The following is a 23,412-nucleotide window of genomic DNA, read 5'->3' as shown; positions in this document are numbered from 1 at the left end:
GTTCCAAATAATACATATGTGATAGACAACAGAAGCAATCGAAAAGCTAGAGAGCCAGTTCACGAGTTTAAGGGTTGATAACGATGAACCACCACCAGCTGTTGCTAAAAGCACCTTTGTTAGATAGCAAAGTATTTACATATAATTCTCCCGTTCATTGATCTGAGCATGCGCAGAATGATCCACAGCGCTCCTTTGATCTTCTCAAACGATCATCGTGACGTCACGGTCGACATCACGTTCTCTGCCACACCCACCAAGACCTTAAATAGAGGATCTTGTTTAACAGTTTACATCAGAAAGAGCCAGTTGTTTTAGACAAAGCTACCCTTTGCATTTAAATCATTCAGAGATTTAACTTTTTGACACTTTTGAGCTTTAAACCTTTAAAGAAATGTCACAGGGAAGTGGAGATCAGTCAGACCCACTGCAGCGTACGAGAGATGAACTCAGGCATGAAAACGCACAACTCAGGGAAGAAAACGCACGACTCAGTGAAATGTGCATAGAATTCAGTCACAATGTCACACAACGCAGTCTAGAAAACACACGACTCAGTCGAGAAAACGCACAACTCCTGTTCATTGATCTGAGCATGCGCAGAATGATCCACAGCGCTCATTTTATCTTCTCAAAGGATCATCGTGACGTCACGGTCGACATCCCATTCTCTGCCACACCCACCAAGGGTTAGGGTTAAATAGAGGAGCTCCTTTAACAGTTTGGACAAAGCTAACTTTTGCATTTAAATACTTCAGAGAACGTATTTAACTTTTTTGACATTTGTTCGAGCTTTAAACCTTTAAAGGAATTGACGGAAGGGCACCACCAGGAGTGGAACCTGCGGCTTAATTTGACTCAACACGGGAAACCTCACCCGGCCCGGACACGGAAAGGATTGACAGATTGATAGCTCTTTCTCGATTCTGTGGGTGGTGGTGCATGCCCTTTCTTAGTTGGTGGAGCGATTTGTCTGGTTAATTCCGATAACGAACGAGACTCCGACATGCTAACTAGTTACTCGACCCCGTGCGGTCCGAGTCCAACTTCTTAGAGGGACAAGTGGCGTTCAGCCACACGAGATTGAGCAATAACAGGTCTGTGATGCCCTTAGATGTCCGGGGCTGCACGCGCGCCACACTGAGTGGATCAGCGTGTGTCTACCCTTCGCCGAGAGGCGTGGGTAACCCGTTGAACCCCACTCGTGATAGGGATTGGGGATTGCAATTATTTCCCATGAACGAGGAATTCCCAGTAAGCGCGGGTCATAAGCTCGCGTTGATTAAGTCCCTGCCCTTTGTACACACCGCCTGTCGCTACTACCGATTGGATGGTTTAGTGAGGTCCTCGGATCGGCCCCTGGCGGAGCGCCGAGAAGACGGTCAAACTTGACTATTTAAAGAAATGTCACAGGGAACATTGAATAATCCATCTGGAAGCAGAGATCAGTCAGACCCACTGCAGCGTACGACATTTGAAGTTCTACGTGGTGTTATTAGACAAACCGCAGACCTCGTTGAATTTAACACACAACTCGGTCAAGAAAACACACCAGTCTGTCAGGGTCCTGAGTTGGAGTGACCCAGGGTCCCCGAGCAGTTATGAACTATATTGTGTTATGTATTTGTTATTCTATGCTTCTGTTTGGTGTTCCACTTATTGTGTGTGTAGACAGGGTGTCTGTATGTGTGCGTATATGTGTGTGGATGTCAAGCACCTGCAGGCCTGATGGGTGTGGTCCCACTAGAGGATTGGCCACGCCTGAAGCCCCACACACACCTGCTGCTGATCAGGCTCGTCGGGGAGCTATTTAAGAATCCGATTGAGCTCCCACCAACGCAGGATCATTGTGTGGGACTTCCTGTCAGTTCTCGAGCTGGTCTGTTTGTGAGTGTGAGCTTACCAGTGTAATTGAGGTTGCTAACGAGTTGGGAACACACGGGAATGTATTGTTGTGTATCAGTTTCGTCACTGTAAATAAACGCACTGTTTGCACACAAAGCTCCGCACCTGGGTCCTCATTCCCCTTCATCCCCACGGTCTGTGCTAAATACCGTATTTCTGCTAAATCATACTATTTCTGCTTAATTATAGTCTTTTTGTTAAATTATTCTATTTCTGTTACTTTATAGGATTTGTGATGAATACAGTATTTCTACAAAATCATAGTATTTTTGCTACTTTTAAATTTTTGTGCTAAGTACCGTATTTCTGCTAAAACATACTATTTCTGCTTAATTATAGTTGTTTTTGTTAAATTATTCTATTTCTGTTACTTTATAGGATTTGTGCTAAATATAGGATTTCTACTAAATTAAAGTATTTCTACCAAATCATAGTATTTCTGCTACTTTTTAATGCCTGTGTAAAATACTGTATTTCTGCTGAATAATAGTATTCCTGCTAAATCATAGCATTTCTGCTACTTTAAAATTTTTGTGCTAAATACCGTATTTCTGCTGAAACATACTATTTCTGCTGAAACATACTATTTCTGCTTAATTATAGTGTTTTTGTTAAATTATTCTTATTCTGTTTCCTTAATAGGATTTGTGCTAAATATAGTATTTCTGCTAAATTAAAGTATTTCTACAAAATCATAGTATTCCTGCTAAATCATAGCATTTCTGCTACTTTAAAATTTTTGTGCTAAATACCGTATTTCTGCTGAAACATACTATTTCTGCTTAATTATAGTGTTTTTATTAAATTATTCTATTTCTGTTTCACTTTATAGGATTTGTGCTAAATATAGTATTTCTACTTAATACAGTATTTCTGCTAAATCATGGAATTTCTGCTACTTTAAAATTTTTGTGCTAAATACCGTATTTCTGCTAAATCATACTATTTCTGCTTAATTATAGTGTTTCTGTTAAATTATACTATTTCTGTTACTTTATAGGATTTGTGCTAAATATAGTATTTCTGCTAAATTAAAGTATTTCGACCAAATCATAGCATTTCTGCTACTTTTATATTTTTGTGCTTAATACCGTATTTCTGCTAAATCATACTACTTCTGCGTAATTATAGTTTCTGCCAAATCATAGCATTTCAGCTACTTTATAGGATTTTTGCTAAATATAGCATTTCTGCTAAATCATAGAATTTCTGCTATTTTTTAATTTTTGTGCTAAATACCGTATTTCTGCTAAATTATACTATTTCTGTTACTTTGTAGGATTTGTGCTAAATATAGTATTTCTGCTTAATTATAGTGTTTCTGCTAAATCATAGTATTTCTGCTACTTTAAAGGATTTGTGCTAAATACCGTATTTCTGCTAAATCATAGTATTTCAACCAAATCATAGTATTTCTGCCAAATAATAGTATTTCTGCTAAGTTATTACGTTTGTCTTAAGTCACAAAATTTTTCCTAACATTTTATGTTAACGCTCCATGTCATGACTTTGCAGACAGCCTGTGTCTCTTTCTGTGTGAGCACTGACTGAGCAAGGGATGCAGCTGCATTGACAGGAACAACTACACAGCCTGATGAAGCAGACAGAAGCAGCAGCTCTGATTGGTGGATTCAAATTGAGCAAATCCAGGCTGTTTGACTGCCATAGATACAGCTGAAAACATAAAGCTGAAAATAGCTGAAGAAGCTGAAGTCAGTATTTGAAAAAGTTTTTGAACTTCTAATAACTTTACAGAAGCACCTCTTTGTGTGTGTGTGTTTATAATTTTGTGTTTCTGCCGGGTGTTCTTTCTTGTTTTTCTAAAGTTTGTGCCACTTTGCCTTAGTAGCGCAACAAGTAATTTTGAGTGAATTTTACCTTTGGTTAGCTTTTCCAGCTGGGAATATTGATTTTCCAATATTCCTGCTAAGTTACTTCTTTCCTACTCTATGAGGACTGGCACATTCAAATCGACATCTCAGGGCCTGCACGACTTCCCAGGAGCCAATCGTTTGTGAGGGCAGTATTGTGGAAATGACACAGTCTTCACCAGTGGGGATAGTTACAAAGCTTTCTTCGTTATGAATTAGTGATACATGTTTTTATTGAACATTTGAAGATAAAAAAAAAAAAAAACTCTTGTAGAGGACATGAAGTCAGAGATAGAAACGACAAGGAGCAGGTGCATCTAGTACAGGTAGAGCTGCTGCAAAAACCCACTGAGCCCAGCAGCCAGCGTAACAAATTCTGGATTTTTGGCTTTTAGTTAGCAGTTAGCATTAGCAGCACATGCTGCGCACTGTGACTCACAGACATGGTCCCAGGTCAGCCCTGACTTTGTGTTACACTAATCCTAAAGTAATAATGGTATTTCTAACCACTGATATACCACAACTTTATCCTTTCGACAGCTTCTGAAAGTTAGGGGACCTAGTGTTGCAGCCCCTGGCCAGTGTTGCCAACTCCTCGGTTAGGAAAATCGCTATTGGCTTTCCTAAAAGTCTCTAGAAGTTGCTAAAAGACACCATCGCCTAATTTTTCCACGTTGTAGGTGAGAAAAAAAAAGAAGAGACATAAAGTGAGTAAAAAATGCCCTAAATGCATTTAGAAGTGACTTAGAACTACAAATTAAATTTTTTTTTAGTGATTATTGGTTTTTATTTGGGTTTTTTTTATGTCACAATTCCATCCCTACTCCTTCATCTGTGTTGGACCGGCAAAAGTGACCCGAAATAGGCACTCTGGTGGAGTTACTTTGTGTGTGTGTGTGTTTTTAAACCTTGTGATCCACAAAACAACATAAGAGTAAAGGAAGAATTGACTGTGTTACAGTCAGTGTGGGAGCAGCGGCTTCGCTCATGCGCGGTTCATTTGCAGTTTGGACGCACAGGTGGGAACTAGTGATGGGATTTCCGGCTCTTTTTAGAGAACCGGCTTTTTCGGCTCGGCTCACTAAAAAGAGCCGGCTCTTTTGGCTCCCAACCGGCTCTTCAGGTTGTTTTGTTGCTTTAAATAATTTATTATTAACAATAATATAAAATTATGCACAAAAGGAATTACTAATGGTAAACAAAAAAGTGGTTTTATTTATATATGTTTATATATAAATATATGTGGTGGCCCCTAGAGACAAAACACGTACAAACTCCAAAACACATTTTTAGCGTTAACTGAACTTCCAAAACAGAGCTACCTAGATCAGTTAAATTACACAATTGAAAGCATATGTGTATTGTTTGTGTATTTATACACAAGCACTCATTCAGATAATTTAAAACAAATGTTCATTTACCTGTTACTACCACACACCAAATCTGGTCGTTGGTACTTCCTGGCTTGTGTAGCCTCTAGGTAACAAAAGTTCAACACTGCGCACGAGCATCCTGGAGCACTTCTGTTGTCTTTTGTACGTGTTTTTAGTTTTTACGTGCTTCTGAGTTTTTCCTGTGTTTTGGAGTTTGTACGTGCTATGGAGTTTTTACGTTTTTTCGAGTTTTTCCGTGTTTTGGAGTTTGTACATGCTTTGTCTCTAGGGGCCACCGTAAATATACTTTTATTTATTCACTCCACATAAAATGTAATAAATAAATCATATAATACAAAAACCAACATTTCAACTTTTAACTATTTAAATTTTCAGCTTTTTCCTTTTACAAATTTAAAGTGAAACAACACAATATAATTAAATATAAATTAAAATATGAAAACAAAAAGAACATTCACCTTCTCTGTCATATGGGCCCGCATGAATAAACTTTCTGAATCCTTTATCATCTGCAGCTGAAAATAGTTGTGGATGATTAGTATTAGTGATGTGCGGATTGATCCTGAAATATCGATTCCTCCGATACCAGTCATTTATGTTGTAGAATCGATTCTCACATTAAAATATCGATATTTTTTAGTAATTTAGGGTAAATTTGTAGTTTATCATTAACAGCAACGTAGTGGAAAGAAACTATAACATTCGGATTGTCTACATTCAAAGGATCTACTTGCTCGTCCGCCTTTCATAGTCATGTGCGAAATACGGCTGTATAAATGTCTCGCAGCCCCTTGGCGCGCGCACTCACAACAATGGCTGAGCCTAATTGTGCGGACGTATTTTACCTCCACAAACAGCTGAGACGTGGTTTGGATACATGTGGCAAAAAAGTGCTCCACGAATGAGGTGTTGTGGCTATACTTTCCCAACCTTGAAACCTCAGAATTAGGGAGACAATCAAAAGGGCACATTTTACAGTGTTTATTTATCGGATAAAATACGTTAAATGTCACCATCACCAAAACAGCGGGGGTGTCCAAATTCAGAGGCTGCTTCCACCTGAGGACCCGCCCTTCGCGGTCTAAAGAAAGCCAGGTAGTACGTCACGAGTTCCCTCGGTGGAGTGAAACTCTGCCGTCTGTTCCTTGCTATCTAAAATATAACCGGGCGCTGACGTAAACTCTCGACCGTCTCACACTTTCTTTAATTAGTTTTCTGTTTGATGTTTATTCAGCTGTGTGAAAACCCCGGAGGAACCCACCCGAGGGATTAATAAAGTTTAATTTAATTTAATCTAATCTAATAACTTTAATCTCAGCCAAACCGATTTATTCACGAACAAATAAAACACTGAAAAAGCCAAACAATAACATTTTTAAGTTATCAAAGTGACTTATATATCATGTTTAACCCGAGTAGTGAAAGACCGCGGGGGTTTGAAGACGATGTGTCGGCTCAGATATTTGAAGTTTACACAGCTACATTCTCACCTGAAAATATGTCAAAAGTTGTTTTTTTCTTTTTGCGACCCAGAAAGAGAAATAAGAGTAATATTAAAACTAAGTAGCTGCCGCCATTGTTGGAAACTGGAATTGGCTCGGCGGCGCTATGAATTCTGCAATATGGTTTTTCAATTTTGTTGTCCAGGTGGAAATTCGGGAGAATGGTGGCTCCGGGATTCTCCCGGAAAAATCGAGAGGGTTGGCATGTATGGTTGTGGCAATATCACTAACCTTGTCAAACACCTCAGAGTAAATCATATCACAGAATATGACGAGTGTATGTTGATACGAACTGAAGAGGAGGACAGGACAGGTGCTGCTAGGGCGAGACAGACGTCTCTCATGGAGTCCTTTAGTGCTGCAGGCAGGCAAGGTGTTCAAATAGCGCACAACTTCAGTTTTTTTATTTCTATATGATGAGCTCTGCATTATTAAGTGATAAGAACAAGTAATCTGATGTCCTGTAATCATTATGACGCTATAATTTGAGATACAATAAATAAAATACGCTGTTTCCGGGCCGGCTAATAATAACGGTGACATTTAACCAGGGCCGTGCAGAGAGGTTTAAAGGGGCGGTGCTCAAAGTTAAAAAGGGGCACATTGAACCAGGCTGAATAACAACAACACACATTCATCAAGAATCTAATATGGGCAACAAGGCAAAGCAAACGTAGCCGATGCTTTACCTGATGGGTACAATGTTGCTGTTGAGGGTGCTGTGGATAGTGCTGGAGGGCAGGGCTGTGTTGATCTGAGACTGTAAACATTAAAAAGTCCATAGGAGAGATGGTAGCTGTGTCATGAGATAATAACAAAATGCAAAGATTGGTGACAGCGCTTGGAACCATAAGGCAACAAAAAACTGTGAGAAATAATTTAGGCTCTGCCTGTGAATCACTCTTTGCTTCTCTTCTTCCTTCCATCCCATCATTTCATATATCACTCTCCACTTGCTGTCTATCTGAGAACAAGGCACAACTTGCTATTGCAATAAACTATAATCTAATTATCCACACCTATGGACCCCAGAAAAGGAGGATGCTCTGAGGGACTGTTATGACACCACAGACTGGGATGTGCTCCTGAGCCCACATGGTGAGGACATAGAGAGGGCGACACACTGTCTTACAGACTACCTCAACTTTTGTGTGGACACGGTCGCCCCTGCTAAGACGGTACGGTGTTATCCTAATAACAAACCGTGGGTAACACAGGAAGTCAAAGCTGTCCTCAACATGAAGAAGAAGGCTTTCAGGAGCAAAGTGAAGGAGGAGATGAAGGCAGCACAGTGGGAGGTGAAACGCTGCCTGAGGGAAGCAAAGGACACCTACAGGAGGAAGGTGGAGCAGAAGTTGGAGAGGAACAATATGAGGGAGGTCTGGAATGGTGTGAAAACCATCACAGGCCACAACACCAAGAAAAGCACAGTGGGGGGGACTGTGGAGAAGGCAAACGAACTCAACAACTTCAACAGGTTTGACCAGCCCACAACCCCCCCACCCTCACCTTCACTACAGAGTCCAATCCCCACTCTCCTGCCTCCCTCGCTTCCCCCCCTTCCTGACACCATGACACCCCCCTCCTCCAATCCCTCTCTCAGCAGCAAGACATCTCCCCCCCTCCCCTCTGCCCAAACATCTCCCAGTGTCACAGTGGATCAGGTCAGGAGACAACTGAGGAAGCTTCGCCCCAGAAAGGCAGCAGGCCCAGACAAGGTGTGTCCTAGGATGCTAAAGGCGTGTGCTGCTGAACTTGGGGAGCCGCTACAACGAGTCTTCAACCTCAGTCTGCGACTGGGGAGAGTGCCCGCCCTATGGAAGACATCCTGCATCGTCCCGGTCCCCAAAAAGAACCGGCCCAATGAGCTGAATGACTTCCGACCGGTGGCACTGACGTCACATCTTATGAAGACTCTAGAGCGGCTCTTCCTCAACCTCCTCCGACCACAGGTACAACATGCCCAGGACCCACTACAGTTTGCATACAAGGCGGGTGTCGGAGTGGAGGATGCCATCCTGTACCTCCTACACAGAGCCCACTCACACCTGGATGGGGGAAAAGGCACGGTCAGGATCCTGTTTCTTGACTTTTCCAGTGCCTTTAATACCATCCGGCCCTGTATGCTTCAGGAAAAACTGAACAGGATGGAGGTGGACCCCTGCCTGGTGGCTTGGATCTCCGACTACCTCACCGACAGACCACAGTACGTCAGGCTGAAGGACATCACGTCTGACACTGTGGTCAGCAGCACAGGAGCACCACAGGGAACTGTGCTGTCCCCTCTTCTCTTCACCCTGTACACCTCTGACTTCTGCTACAACTCTGAATTATGCCATATTCAGAAGTTTGCAGATGACACGGCCATCATGGGGTGTATCTGGGATGATCAGGAAGAGGAGTACAGAAGTCTGGTGAGGAACTTTGTCGCATGGAGTCACACAAACCACCTGCAACTCAACACCTCAAAGACTAAGGAACTGGTTGTGGACTTCGGGAGGTCCAGAGAAGGTCCACTGCCGGTTCAGAGAGAGGGGGAGGAGGTGGAGGTGGTCAACAAGTACAAGTACCTCGGGCTGTGGGTGGACAATAAACTGGACTGGTCATGCAACACAGAGCACCTGTATAAAAAAGCCCAAAGCCGACTGTACTTCCTCAGGAGGCTGAGGTCTTTTAACATCTGCAGGAAGCTCCTGAGGATGTTTTACCAGTCGGTGGTTGCTGGAGTACTTTTCTATGCTGTGGTGTGCTGGGGGAGCAGCACAGCAAAGAAGGACTCATCCAGGCTGGAGAAACTGATCAGGAGGGCTAGCTCTGTGGTCGGCATGAAGCTGGACACTCTGGTGACAGTGGCAGAGAAAAGGACATTAAAGAAACTGCTGGACATTATGGACAATGCTGGGCATCCTCTGTACACAGCCATTAACAACCAGAAGAGTCTGTTCAGTGACAGGTTGCTTCTCCCAAAGACAAGAACTAACAGACTTAAAAACTCCTTTGTCCCACACGCCATCAGACTGTTTAACTCCTCTCTGGAGGGGAGAGGGAGGGGAAACAGGAGGACAAAGGAGGGAACAACTAAGCTGTAGTGCCTCTTCACCTCACTGTACAATACCTTTTGTGCAATACTTTTGTAAATAGTCAACGGTGCAATAGACTCAATACTTGAAATGTGCAATTCACTTGTATTTTTATTTTTATTCCTATTTATTATATTTATCCCCTTCGTATATTTTATTTATATTGTCTCTGTATTTATATATATGTGTGTGTGTATAACTCTGTAACTTCTGTCGGTGCTGTGCTTTTTTGGAAATCGAATTTCCCAGAGGAACCCACCCGAGGGATTAATAAAGTTCTATCTAATCTAATCTAATCTAATCTAACAACTCCAGCACTTAATCTAAAATAAAATGATGACAGAAAAATGTTATAGCACTGCCTTTAGTAGCCTCACACAGCTCCTACTGTTTCCTCCTCATGTCCTTACCAGGCATGTCTGGACAATGTTATATCATGAGTAATATTTTTTTTAAAAGTCCATCTAAATAAAACACACACATGCACGCACACACAATGACATTTTAGACCTTCTTCAGAATACTGTATATACTATGGGCATCATGGTGCTGATCCAGAATCCTTACATTATTATTTATTACTAGAGCTACAATAATAAAGCAATGAGGAGGGGGAAGTAATAAATATGAAATAATGTATTTATGATGAGGGCAGCACGGTGGCACGGTGGTTAGCACTGTTGCCGCACAGCAAGAAGGTCCTGAGTTCAATTCCAACATCAGGCCGGGGTCTTTCTGTGTGGAGTTTGCATGTTCTCCCCGTGTTTGCGTGGGTTCTCTCCGGGTACTCCGGCTTCCTCCCACCGTCCAAAGACATGCAGCTTGAGGGGATAGGTTAATTGGATAATCCAAATTGTCACTAGGTGTGAATGTGAGTGTGAATGGTTGTTTGTCCCTGTGTGTCGGCCCTGTGACAGACTGGCGACCTGTCCAGGGTGTACCCCGCCTCTCGCCCTATGACAGCTGGGATAGGCTCCAGCGCCCCCCGCGACCCTGAAAAGGATAAGCGGAAGCGAAAGGATGGATGGATGGTATTTATGATGATTCCATTTGTTTCACTATCCACTCTGTGCAGGGCAAAGCTTATTACATTTTTAAACTGTAGAGATACAATCATTTTACTGCTGTAAAATCCAAATTTTGTCTTATTTAAAATATAAATCTAATATAATCTGCTTCTTAATGCATGTTCTTTAAAATACAGCGTGTGTTTTAATATATTGTAATAATGCATAATTATGTGGACATGCATATTAGATCGTTTTTTAGTGAAATATAATCCCTCCAGAAAGGCAGGAAAAGCCCGGAAACTTACTTTAAAACTAAACATGTTCCCTAAAACGGTGACAGAGCTACAGACCCATGACAGCCTTACACAGGTAGCCAGCAGCTACGACCAGCACTACCTGTGCAGCTAATAAAAGGACAGGTAATGTTTGTCGCGCTGTTGCACACACAGCACGATCATTTGTTTCAGTTCGTCAGTTGCAACAAGACAGCTTACCAACGTGTACGTGATAAGCTAACACTCCTGGGTGCTACACACTACAGTGTACGCTGTACACCTACTTACTGGTTTTGTCGCATCAGTCTGTGTCTCTGAGTTAACTTGTGTTTCTCCTACAGCTCCGGACCACTAAAAATACGCGTGCTCTTTGTGAGCTCGTTCCCGGCTCGTAACCAGCGCGTTCTGCCGTCAAGGGCGATCATTGGTTAAATGTGATCATGTGACTGATGCAAGCCAGATCCTTTTATTTAGCAAAACTGTGATTAATAGTTAAATATTATTGTTGATGGGCACAGACAGGACTCCGCACGCACACACACATTAAAAATAATAATAATAATTTTTTTTAAAAAGTTGCCTCAACAAAAGGGCTCTTTGGGCACCCATCAGGAAAGGGGCGGGTGCTCAAGCCCCTCTAGCCCCCCCCCTCTGCACGTGCCTGCATTTAACGTATTTTATCCGATAAATAAACACTGTTTAATGTATTTATCATCACAACGGCTCTTTTAAGAGCCACCCACAAACCTCTAAAGAGTGTTCCTGTTTTTTTAAATTTTTCTTAATAAATTTAGCTCTACTGCAAAATAAACTAACCTCTTTTTACTCTCTTAAGTAACTTGTCTTCACTATGTTCCTATATACAGTGTGGTGCAAAAGTTTGGGCAACCTTATTAATAGTCATTATTTTCCTTTATGAATCGCTGTTACAGTAAAAAAATGTCACTTGCATATATCATATAGGAGACACACGCATTGATATACACTAAATATTTATTTCATGTCTCTTTTTTTGTGTTGCCAATTTATGCACCTGCTTGATTTAGTTTAAACAGTTATTGCACACTTTCTGTAAATCCAGTGAACTTCATTTCACTTCTCAAATATCACTGTGTGTGTCTCCTATATGATATATTTAACTGACAATTTTTATTGTGACAACCAATGATTTGGGTGCAGCAGCAGGAGTGGAGGGACCAGGGACTGGGGAGCCAGGAGAAGCAACAGGGGAGGACTCTGCTGCATGATTACTTGACTCTATCAAGACAATATTAAATGTTAACAGGTTGAAGACAATAATCACTACTACTTTTCAAATAATGACTTCAGCTTCTTCAGCTGTTTTCAGCAGACAGCTTCAGCTTTAAAGCATCCACACAGCATTTTTGCAGGAAATGCAAATTTTTCTAGTTATAATTATGATATTTAATAAACACACACTGTATTTTAAAGAACATACATTAAGAAACCAATTGTATTAAATTTTTATTACAAATATATTTCATTATATTTTCTGTCATCATTTTATTATAGATTAAGTGCAAGAGTTGTTAAGTGTGGATACGCAGCCCTGCCCTCCTGCACTATCAGCAGTGGGAGCAGCAGAAACCCCTCAACAGCAACATTTTACCCCATCAGGTAAAACATAGGCTATGTTTGTTTTGCCTTATTGCCACCTCACAACAGTGATATAGTATGATGCAATCCCATATTAGATTCTTGATGAATGTGTGTTGTTGTTATTCAGCCTGGTTCAATGTGCCCCTTTTTAACTTGAGCACCCGCCCCTTTAAACATCTCTGCATGGCCCTGACCAGGAGGGGAGAGAGACACACAAACAACGAGCGCTCCCGTCCATTATTAAGCGGGAAGAAAACGCACGACTCAGTGAAGAAAACGCACGACTCAGTGAAATGTGCATAGACTTCAGTCACGATGTCACACGACACATTCAAGAAAACACACAACTCGGTCGAGAAAACGCAGAACTCAGTCAAAACTACACACAATTGAGGCAAGAGATGGCAGAAGTCAGACAAACTGTGGAAAATCTTCAGCGCCCAGCGGTACATGAACAACAGACAACAGAAAGAGAATCGCCTGGTTCGTGGGGTGTAAACCTACTTAAAGTAGGTTTAACTGTTGCCGGATGTGTCATTGCGTTTCCTGCAGCTTTCTGGGTCGCCTCTAAGCTTTTCGGCTGAAGCGAATGTCCCGCTCTGTGGATGGCTTGCGTGTGCTTGCATGCACACGTCCCATCGACAATTGTGGATTGTGGTCCACATCCACAATGACAGTAGAGCTGTCATTGTGGATGTGGACCAGTTACCCTTTAAAAACAGTAATGATCTTTTCCAGCCACAGTCCACCTTCATCCTGGCGTTGTTCCCGCTGGTGCAGGGTCCGCTCCTCAGCAAAGGTTTCTCCGTTTGGTTCTGTCCAAGGCGTCCTCGGGTGACGCGTTGATGGTCTTAATGTCTTCCCTGATTTTGTCGATCCACCGTTTTTTCGGTCTGCCTCGAGGCCGGCGTCCGTCTGGGTCGATCCTTAATAGTCGTTTTTGCTGAGTTCTCATTGCTTCGAATCACGTGTCCATACCACCTCAGGCGGGATTCGAGCATCTTTTGAACTCGAGCCACAGTCCACCGACCTGTCATAAATACGCTGTGCTCTCCTTTATGTTTGATTTAATTTTGCCCCTCACCCCCCAACCAGTCATGGCAGAAGACCGCCCCTCCCTGAGCCTGGTTCTGCCAGAGGTTTCTTCCTGTTAAAAGGGAGTTTTTCCTCTCCACCGTTGCCAGAGTGCTTGCTCATAGGGGATCATTTGATTGTTGGGGCTGAATTTTTGGATTTCATTTAATTGGCTTGAACTGAAAAACCTAAAAATTCAGGTGAGGGCTTCACATAGTGGAGAGCACTACATTTGTTAACTGCTCTTTGTTTATTTGTAGATTTTGTAGTTCTTCCTACTACAAAAACTACAAATGAAAACAAGGCAGTTAGCAGCAAATGAAAATAAATAAAACACATTTAAAAAAATCTGCTACTGCTCTGTGTGTTTACTTCAGTGAACACTTGTATGTTTTTGTGTTAGAAGATTATAGATTGTCCAAAATGTCCTACACCTTGATGTTGGTGGGGTTCCAGAGGCACCAGCAGCTTCAAATATGTGTTTGCTGCTTTGTAATGGCCTTTTAGCAGCTGCTCTCTTAATGGGATGTATTTGTCCTGCAGAAACCTTCCTCGTTGTGCCTTTATCTGCACGAACCCGTGTGTGCTCTGACTCAGCCACAGATCTCCTAACGTTGCGGTGATCACGATTAAGTTTTCATGAAATATCTCAGGTTTTCACTACGTGTCCAAGGCATTTAGCTATTTCACACTTTTCAGCAGCAGAGAGATCCTTTTATTTTTCCATATTGTTAACTGTCAGTTTGTTCATTTCCTCAGTGTTGGAGTGAAGCACAGCCGTTTCTAAAGTGTCTGCAGGCACTGACGTGTCCACAGACGTGTGGATTTGTGTGCTGCTGTGTTCACTTGTGTGTTTTTGTGCACTCAGGAGGACGGTACCTGTCTCGTCGTCATCTCGTAGACAAATATTTGACGACATCTAGAAGAGAAGTCTGAGTCGCCGTCCAAACGTCTGCCTGCAGCACAACCTCCGTCTCTCAGCGCTCGGCATGCACGCTGAATAAGAGCCCTCAGGTGAACTTCTCTCACCTGCATAAACACTTTGCATCGGTTTCTATTTTCGGCTGCAGGTCCATGAAGGCACTTTTGGAGGAATGTTATGGTCTGACCTTCATCCTTCAGCTCACTCTGAACTCTCTGAGCAGCTCTCTGGCGTCTCTGTGAGGACCTGCAGGAACACTTCTCCAGACATCTTGAAGGACATTCAAAGCTCTTCTGCCTTCTGTTGATGATGTTGATGACTCCACGCTGTTTATGTCCTGCTGAGCTTTGTGCTCTGGGACTGCCAGACCATGACTGATAGTGTTATTGTCTTATATCTCACGTCACTGCTTATATCTGAAGTTCTGCTGGCAGAAATGCCCTTCAGTCAGAAAGGTTGATGGTCAGGATGAACCTGGACACTTCTTTGCACACATGTGTGTCGTATCTTTTGCATGATAAGTACTGATAGAGACAGACGTGAGTCTGTATTTATATTTCTTGCAGCCTGTTAGCACTGTACCTCCTGCCTTTCCAAATGGCTCTTCTGTGTTTCTGTCTCATCGTTCTGCTGATGAACATTTGTCGCCCACCGTGATCTCAGCATGTCGTCCTGGTTCTGGACAGCAGACGTGTGTTGATCTGAGTCCTGTGATTTCCAGTAGTGATTTATTCCCAAGACAAAATCAAACCGTCCTCTGCTGCCGTGTTGTTGCACAATAAAAATGATGCAGCTGTCAGAAACGGTCCGGCCCTGGTTATTGTCTCAGATATGACGCTCGTCTTATCCTGTCGGCTTCTGTCGCTTTCCTTCATTTACTTCTTGTTATTTTCCTGAAATGTGCTCCAGAGTGACAAAAATATGTGCTGGAGTTTATGCTGCACTAAAACCTCTGTGACATCGATGCACTCACTGCTAACAGGAAAGCCAGAGGAGCAGATGCATCCCAGCAAAACACTGATGCAGCTTTTTCACATTAAACTGAAGTGATATCAGATACAGTCCTGATTAAAGCTTTAAGACCACTTGAAAAATGGCAAAAATCATATTTTGCATGGTTGGATCTAAATAAATGTTGTTACTAAGAGAATGTTTTATTCACAAATGCAGACATTTCAAAGCTAAACGACATGATTTTGAAAATGAGAAGTGATATGAAGTGTATGTTAATCACAGAATCATAATTCATACATGATTTCATTGATAGTTAATTATGTTTAACTGCTCAGCACTGATCAGGATATAACCAGGAATACGTTTAAGCTGTTTGATAGATCAGCAAAGATAATATAGACGAGCTTCACACAGAGTCTGTGTGTCTGCGTGTGTGTGTCTGTGTGTGTGTGGCAGCTCCAATTATAGAGCCAGCATTCCTCACTAGTTTGTCTCCTCTCCTTGCATCCTTGTTCCTGATGATGCCCCCCAGCAGACTGCAGCAGCACGCTTCCTGAAGCAGACTGAGTGCTGCAGATGACAAGTGACATTTCTTAAAGAGAGGCTCGACCCTTTTGAATTCTACTCTCTACCTGACAGTCCTGAATGTCTGACCATCAGTTTGTGCCCTGAAGTTCAAAAGCACTCCAGTTATGCAGCAGCACCACGATCAGCAGCACGTCCACCTCTCAATGAGTCCAAAAACAGATGAAGTGTTTGGAGTGCCCGAGTCAAAGTCTGGACTGAAATCAGACTGAGGTGCTTCAGCGTGACCTTAAATATGTGTCTGAATTCCAACAATCCTCCAAATAAGAGTGGACCAAGATTCCTCCACAGTGATGTGAAAGACTCACTGCAGGACCACAAACACGTGACTGCACTTCCTGCTGCAGAGGGTGGAACAACCAGTGATCAGGTTTAGGGGGCAGTTACTTTTGCACACAGGGCAGGTTTGGGGAAAGTTTTTCGCTTTATAAATGAAACCATCATTTAAACAATACTGTTTGTATTCTCTTTATGATCTTTGTCTAGAATGGAAACAAGTTTTATCATGTAAAACATCAATCAGACCATCTTCTCAGCACTACACCCACTCTCCTGTTGGCATATGTCTGCTGTTTCCTGTTCACCAGTGGATCAATGGATTCATGTAAATGTTGAAATGACGGCCATGAGAATAATCTAAATGTACATCCACCACATGGTCAAATATTACTGAACCGGTGGTCCAAACCTCCACAGGATGTCGGGATCTGTCTGTGGAAGTTTCAAGGTTCATTTGTTTGGATCACCTGGAGAGTTTCCCTCCTGCAGGGTTTTCCTCTCTATCAGCAGTGCTTCCATCTGTGCAGCCTGTCCAGTTTTCCCAGCAGAGGAGGAAACATTTCAGGGCTGGTTAATCATTTTTGATCTAACTGCAGCACAGACTCTACTCTCACCCTTCCATGTTTTAGACATGCTGTGCTGGATTCCCTGCTTCTTTCTGGGCTTTTTATTTTGGGGCTCAGCTCATGGGGTTCCCCAGACAAACGCCCGCCCCGACGTCACAGACCAGGAGCTGTTCTGGGGTTCTGACCAGTATGACTTTGCTATAGTGCTTCCTGCTGCTGGGTTGGAGTGTTTCTGGCACTTTGCTCACCGTGGAGAGAGATTTTACTTGAACTTCATGGTAAGAAGAAAACTCTGTGTCAAGCTAAGTGACGCCACCTGACATGTAGTCTGTTTTCCCACAAATGTCAGATTAGCATGGACACCAGCATCGGTACCATCTGTTGAAAAGAGCTCACAGTGGTAACATCAAACAGGATATTTTACACTGACAGAGCTGCTGCTGCTCGTTCCTGCAGTGTGTGGACGCTCTGTATGGTTTTTAACTCTGTATTGGTTTTGTAGGTCCAGTGGGTGATGGGAGTCGGCCATGACAGACACCTGTCTGTCACCGTCAACACTCCGAGTGATCTGTTGCTGTCTACTGTTGATGATGCGAAGGGCCAGATCAACTTTGAGGCTGCAGAATCAGGTAGCTGTCTGTCTGATGGATAGCTCTTCCATGCTGTTATTTCACTTCAGCTGAATGCGATGAACAGATTGTAGGAAATTATGTCTAGATATTCACTTTAACATTAAATGTTGATACAACACAAACTCTCGTAGAGGATGTAAAGTCAGAGAGATACATGTTTTAAAGGTGAGCAGCCAAATAATTATTAAAACACAAAAACACCTTGTTAGCGTTAGCTGGTAGATTAGCATTTGAGATTTCCATTGAGATTTCATCTTTTATTCTCATGATACAGGTCGTCCCACTGCATCTCACCCTGCAGGAGTTTTACAGAAATGTTCAATAAAATCTTCTAATTTTCATCATGTTTTTCTGTAATGGTGCCTGGGTGGTGCCAGTGTTTTAAGTTTGGACATTTTGTTAGTGTTTAGTTTTCCTGTGTCTGTTTCCTGTTTTATTATGATAGTCTTTTGTCCTGTGCTCGTTATGTGGAGTGTACTTCCTGTTTCTTTAGTTTCTTCCAGCCATGTTTTCACCTGTTTCTCATCCTGTCATTATTTATTTGTCTCTGCTCATTGTCACGTCATCGTCAATGCCTCGTGCGTGCACCCTGTAGATCAGCGGTCTCCAACCTTTTTTGCGCCACGGACCGGTTTATGCTCGACAATATTTTCACGGACCGGCCTTTAAGGTGTCATGGATAAATACAACAAAATAAAACTAGTACCGGTACCGAAAAAAAGAAAATTTATTCATAACACACGTGGAAAGACCCAGGAAAACCGAGTTAACGATAAAAATGATAACAAAATAACGCTGAAAACCGATAAAAACCCTGAAAACCAGACATTTCACACCTGAGCCTGAACTCTCGCGGCCCGGTACCACACGACTCACGGACCGGTACCGGTCCGAGGCCCGGGGGTTGGGGACCGCTTCTGTAGATGTTATTAGTCTCATCATTGAGACTCAACTCTTCAGTCGGTTTCGGCACCGTTCTCTGAAGGTCCCACCACAGCTTCTCCGTCAGGCTGAGGTCTGGACTGGCTGGAGCATTGCACCACTTTGATTCTTTTTCTTTTGGAGGTTTGGCACTCTTCTTGGTATCATCGTCCTGTGGCTGATGGCCTCACATCTGACTCTAGAATACATTTGTATACAGAGGAGTTCATGGTTTACTGAGTCACTGCACAGAGCCCAGATCATCATCCCTCCACCACAGTGCTGACAGCTGGTCTGACGTGTTTCGTTTTCTCCTTTATGGACAAACATGTCCACTTTGGTTTTGTCTGTCCAAAGGAACCTGAGCGTTGCTGCAATGTTCAGTTAAAGAGAAGAGGCTTCCTCCTGGTAACCCTTCCAAACAAGTCACACTTGTTCCGTCTGTTTCTATTTGTACTCTCATGAACTTTAACATTTAACATGAGGCCTGTAGAGTCTGAGAATGAGAATTCTTGGGGTTTTGCAGTTTTTCTGAGCGTTTGGATGGTCTTAGGTTGAATTTGCTGGAACATCCACTCCTGAGATGATTGTAGTATTGTGTTAACACACAACTGAATGCTGCAGACCAGCAAACTGCAAAAACGTCTGCATTTGCAAAGGTTCTCACATCTGCCGTTGGATACACCAATCAAATACAACTGATTTTAATTCCTATGGAAACATTAAGGATAAACTCAATTTTCACAGGATTCTGCGATACGTAATAGGTTTGCTTTAACTGGAAAACATTTTGTGTTTGCTGTGTTACTTTTAACTGTGCTATATGGAAAAAAAAAAGAAAAACATCTTGACTTGTCTACTTCCAGGTTTCTATCAGATGTGCTTCAGCAACTTCCACAACCGTTTCGGCTCGATGCAGGTTTCCCTCAGCTTTGGTGTTTACTATGACACCTACCAAGATCCCTCAAAGAGCGAGGAGGAGGAGAAGAAGAAGGAGGAGATCAGCAAAGAGCTGAACAACACACTGAGCGTCATCGAGGTACACATAGCTACCTGCTGTTACAGTTGTTATAGTGTTGTGGTGTCTGTGGCAGTACTGACAGCAGTTGGTGAGCCAAAACAAGTCAAATGTATTTAAACTTCACACTTAAGTTCAAAGTGTTTCACAAAATGAATTAAAAACAGTAACTGGTAGCAGAGGCGGGATTGTTGGAGTTTGACACATCAAAAGTGAATAAACAGATTTTTATACCTGCGTCTGTTCTGCTGTGTCAGACTACGACCCACAAAGTGGAGACCTACGTCTTTCACATGTTCCGGCACTACGGCTTCAGTCGGATGAGAAAGAGCGTAGACTACTTCCTGCTGCAGTCCAACTCAAAGTACATCACCTGGTGGTCGATGGCCCTCAGCCTCCTCATCGTCACCTCTGGGTACCTGCAGCTACTCTTCCTCAAAAGCCTCTTTGTCAACAATACCGGCACAGAGGGCGAGAAGCCTCGATGCTGATAGACTAAAAATAAAAATGTCTGGATGTTTTGTGGAGGAAAGGCAGACACGAACAAATTGAAAAGCAGTGATGGTTCTTTCTCTTTGAATGAATAAATATTAGAAATAATCATGTTGAGACTTTGTGATGCTTTTCCAAACAGACTCGATCAGTTATCTTAACACGTTTTTTTTCACAATATACTGCATTGATACAGTTTGATAACAAATAAAAACAATAACATATATGTGATGGTGATTTTAAAAATATGTAAACATATTATACTGATAGCTACCAGTACTCTCCAGAAACCATTCATCAGCTGTTTGCAGAATCTACACGTTGGCATAGCAATGGGCGGTTGGCGAGGGGTTAAGGACCGGTCTCTAGGCCAGCATGACGGGGCAATAGCAGCTAATCACCAAGCACTTACAACGGGTTGGGAATGATTGGTGGTTCAATGGTTTCCTACAGGTCTCTGGGCCTTTGTGACACAATATGAGTAGACTGTGTTGCCAGTAGGTTATGGGGCTTCTGTGTTCACATCTGCTCTGTATGACATTAAACTCCAAGGACCAAATAAACTGCAAATTTGAGTGTTTCGAGTAGCCTGAGCTTTTAGCTTACATGCACTGGCATTATTATTAAAAATGTAAAATAAAAGATGTTAAACCATGTTTCACATGAACATCCACCACCAGAACACAAAAGATATGATGGGAAAGACAGAGGAGCAGAACAAGTTCATCTAGAGGCAGATGTTGCTTAAGGAAGTAGACTAGAAGCCAAGTATAATAAAACTGACCGCATGTTTTAAAAATGCAGGGGTGGTTAGTCTTTAAATGTTAACAAAACAAAATTTCAAGGTTGAGGTTTGAAAAACTGTAAAGTCCAGAAATCAGTGGTTAATGTCACTTTGTTGATAAAGTGTGCTGGTAGAACCTGGAATTGTGGTTTCCTGTTAAAATGTTACCAGATCCAGCATTTATGTGTGACTTCAGACTTTATACATAATAATGACCCAGACTGAACACTGCAGTTATAATTGATCTGAATTTCAGGAGTGGGACCACACCTCCATACACGTCACTTCCTCTCCTATGTCTATATATGTCGCCTGCCCTATAACCTATAACAGGCACTATAACCTGTTCATTATTGTTTCCATGCCCCACCCATCTCGCCTTTTCAAGCCTTTCACTTCTCATTAGTATCTGCACAGCCTGGGACCTGCCTCCAGTCCCCTCTGAGGCCTTCCCCAAACCACAGCCTCAATTCAATCTCAAGCCATTATCTACTAGAAATGCTGTCAAACCTAAAATGAGGACGATAGTATTTTGCAGGCATCTGTATTCAATTCAATTTAATCTTATTTATATAGCACCAAATCACAACAACAGTCACCTCAAGGTGCTTTATATTGTAAATGGTAAATGGCCTGTATTTATATAGCGCTTTACTAGTCCCTAAGGACCCCAAAGCACTTTACACATCCAGTCATCCACCCATTCACACACTGGTGATGGCAGCTACGTTGTAGCCTGGGGCGCACTGATAGAGGCGAGGCTGCCGAACACTGGCGCCAGCGGTAGGCAGAGGGCCCGGTGGGTGAAGTGTCCCAAGGACACAACGACCGAGACTGTCCGAGCCGGGGCTCAAACCGGTTACAAGGCGAATTCCCAACTCTTGAGCCACGATCGCCCCCAGGATATTGTAAGGTAAAATCATATGACCCTGTGAGCAAGCACTTTGGCGACAGTGGGAAGAAAAACTCCCTTTTAACAGGAAGAAACCTCCAGCAGAACCAGGCTCAGGGAGGGGCGGGGCCATCTGCTGCGACCTGTTGGGGTGAGAGAAGGAAGACAGGATAAAGACATGCTGTGGAAGAGAGACAGAGATTAATAACAAGTATGATTCCTACGGTGGCTGGGAAGTGCAAATCACATTTACAACATCAACAACAAAATAATATTTCCGAAAACACTTTTACATTAAAAAAAGGTTTTGACCTTGACTTCCAGGTGTTCTGAGTGTGGTGTTCAGAGCTGCCCACCAGCAGGTTGAGGATTGAAGCCAGAAACTTGGAGATGTTATAGGTGACTGAGTTGATCATGCAGACAATTGGTCTTAAAGGTGCACCCTGTTTATGTATTTTTGGTAAACCATAGTGGTTGGTGTAGATTCCCCTGGGTACAGCCTGTGGTATGAGGTCCGGTCAATAGCCTTGTCTTGTTCTAACTGCTTCAGACAGTCTATCACCCTCTTCCTGTAGCCACTAAAATTTATTTATACAGTAAAACTGTTAATTTTCATTTGTTGCCTCAAGACAACACTGTGCAGTTAGCCCAATTTTTTTCAGGCAATATACAGTAATGCATTTGCATTTGCGTGTAGAGATGTGTTTGTGTGCATTTATATGATCATAGTCAATGTTTATTACTTTACAATCTACTCATAATTACAGGACATGGATGTAAAAAACCTTTTATGGAGGGAAACCAAGGGAATGTGCACTTTCTGTCCTCAGAAAGTGAGGACAGTGAAGTAGAGGAGTGGATCCCTGAATCAGGTTTGAGGGACAATTAGGAGCTCAGGAGTAACTGTGTCTGTGTGTCAGATGAAGAAAATGGCGAGGGGGCCAATCTCGAATCTTTGCAAGAGGGCATTAAAAATATCAGCCAACAAATCTTTGACCTCCGGACGGAGATGAAAGCTGACTTCGACGCATTCAAAGAAGACCTCAGGCGTGAGTTGAAAGACGACCTAAAGAAATTCAAAGAAGACACAAACCAACAGCTATCGGCTAACAAGCTAGCGCTCCAAGAACACGGCGAGAAACTCGAGGAAGCCGAAACACGAGTGGCGGGGCTTGAAAGCTGGTCAGTGGTGGCCTATGACGCGCTGAGACAATCGCTAATGGAGCAAAGGAAACTAACTGAAAGGCTAGAAGACCTTGAGTCTAGATCGAGAAGGAGAAGGAGAAGAGGGCAGTTCGGTAATGAGCTTTGTTGAAAATGTGATCAGAAGAGAGAGACTAATACCTGATGGCACTGACCCACAAATACAACGGGCTCACCGATCCCTCGGTCCTAAGCCAGGTGCTGATGCCGCTCTCCGTTCCATTGTCGTCTGTTTTCTTCCGTTCAAAACAAAGGAAACCGTCCTCAGAAACGCATGGCAGAAGAAGATCCTCGTCAAAGACAAACCCATCGATTTTGACCATGATTATACTGCCACGGTAGTACAACAGCGCCGTGCACATAGAGAAGTGAAAAGCGCACTTAAACAAAAGGGCATACGATTCCAATTCTCTCCAGGGTTTAATTAGAGCCC

At 42.7% G+C, this 23,412-nt stretch overlaps 1 protein-coding gene and 1 pseudogene across 1 annotated transcript; both read left to right on the top strand.

Annotated features, from left to right (window-relative positions):
- Positions 1-716: 716 nt before the first annotated feature.
- On the top strand, positions 717-1,433 carry LOC146629723 (18S ribosomal RNA; annotated as a pseudogene; the record flags this gene model as incomplete).
- Positions 1,434-16,889: 15,456 nt separating this feature from the next.
- On the top strand, positions 16,890-20,161 carry LOC146629722 (transmembrane emp24 domain-containing protein 6-like). The gene is made up of 4 exons (XM_085358825.1): positions 16,890-17,315; positions 17,540-17,666; positions 19,457-19,629; positions 19,866-20,161. The coding sequence occupies exons 1-4, from the start codon at positions 16,890-16,892 to the stop codon at positions 20,097-20,099; spliced, it is 960 nt and encodes a 319-aa protein (XP_085214951.1). The 3' UTR covers positions 20,100-20,161.
- Positions 20,162-23,412: the final 3,251 nt, after the last annotated feature.

This window comes from Diplotaxodon limnothrissa, linkage group LG7 (assembly GCF_057381915.1).
Source record: "Diplotaxodon limnothrissa isolate DT_005_m linkage group LG7, D_limnothrissa_male_GT1.1, whole genome shotgun sequence".
NCBI classification, from domain to species: Eukaryota; Metazoa; Chordata; class Actinopteri; order Cichliformes; family Cichlidae; genus Diplotaxodon; species Diplotaxodon limnothrissa.
Note: the sequence above shows the minus strand (reverse complement) of the source record. Positions and strands in the feature narration are given on the sequence as shown.

Excerpts from the sequence above, each read along its gene's own strand:
- LOC146629722 (XM_085358825.1), top strand. The coding sequence starts at position 16,890 with ATGTCGGGATCTGTCTGTGGAAGTTTCAAGGTTCATTTGTTTGGATCA. Across the intron at positions 17,316-17,539 it reads GATTTTACTTGAACTTCATG|GTCCAGTGGGTGATGGGAGT; the intron begins GTAAGAAGAAAA and ends TTGGTTTTGTAG. Across the intron at positions 17,667-19,456 it reads CTTTGAGGCTGCAGAATCAG|GTTTCTATCAGATGTGCTTC; the intron begins GTAGCTGTCTGT and ends GTCTACTTCCAG.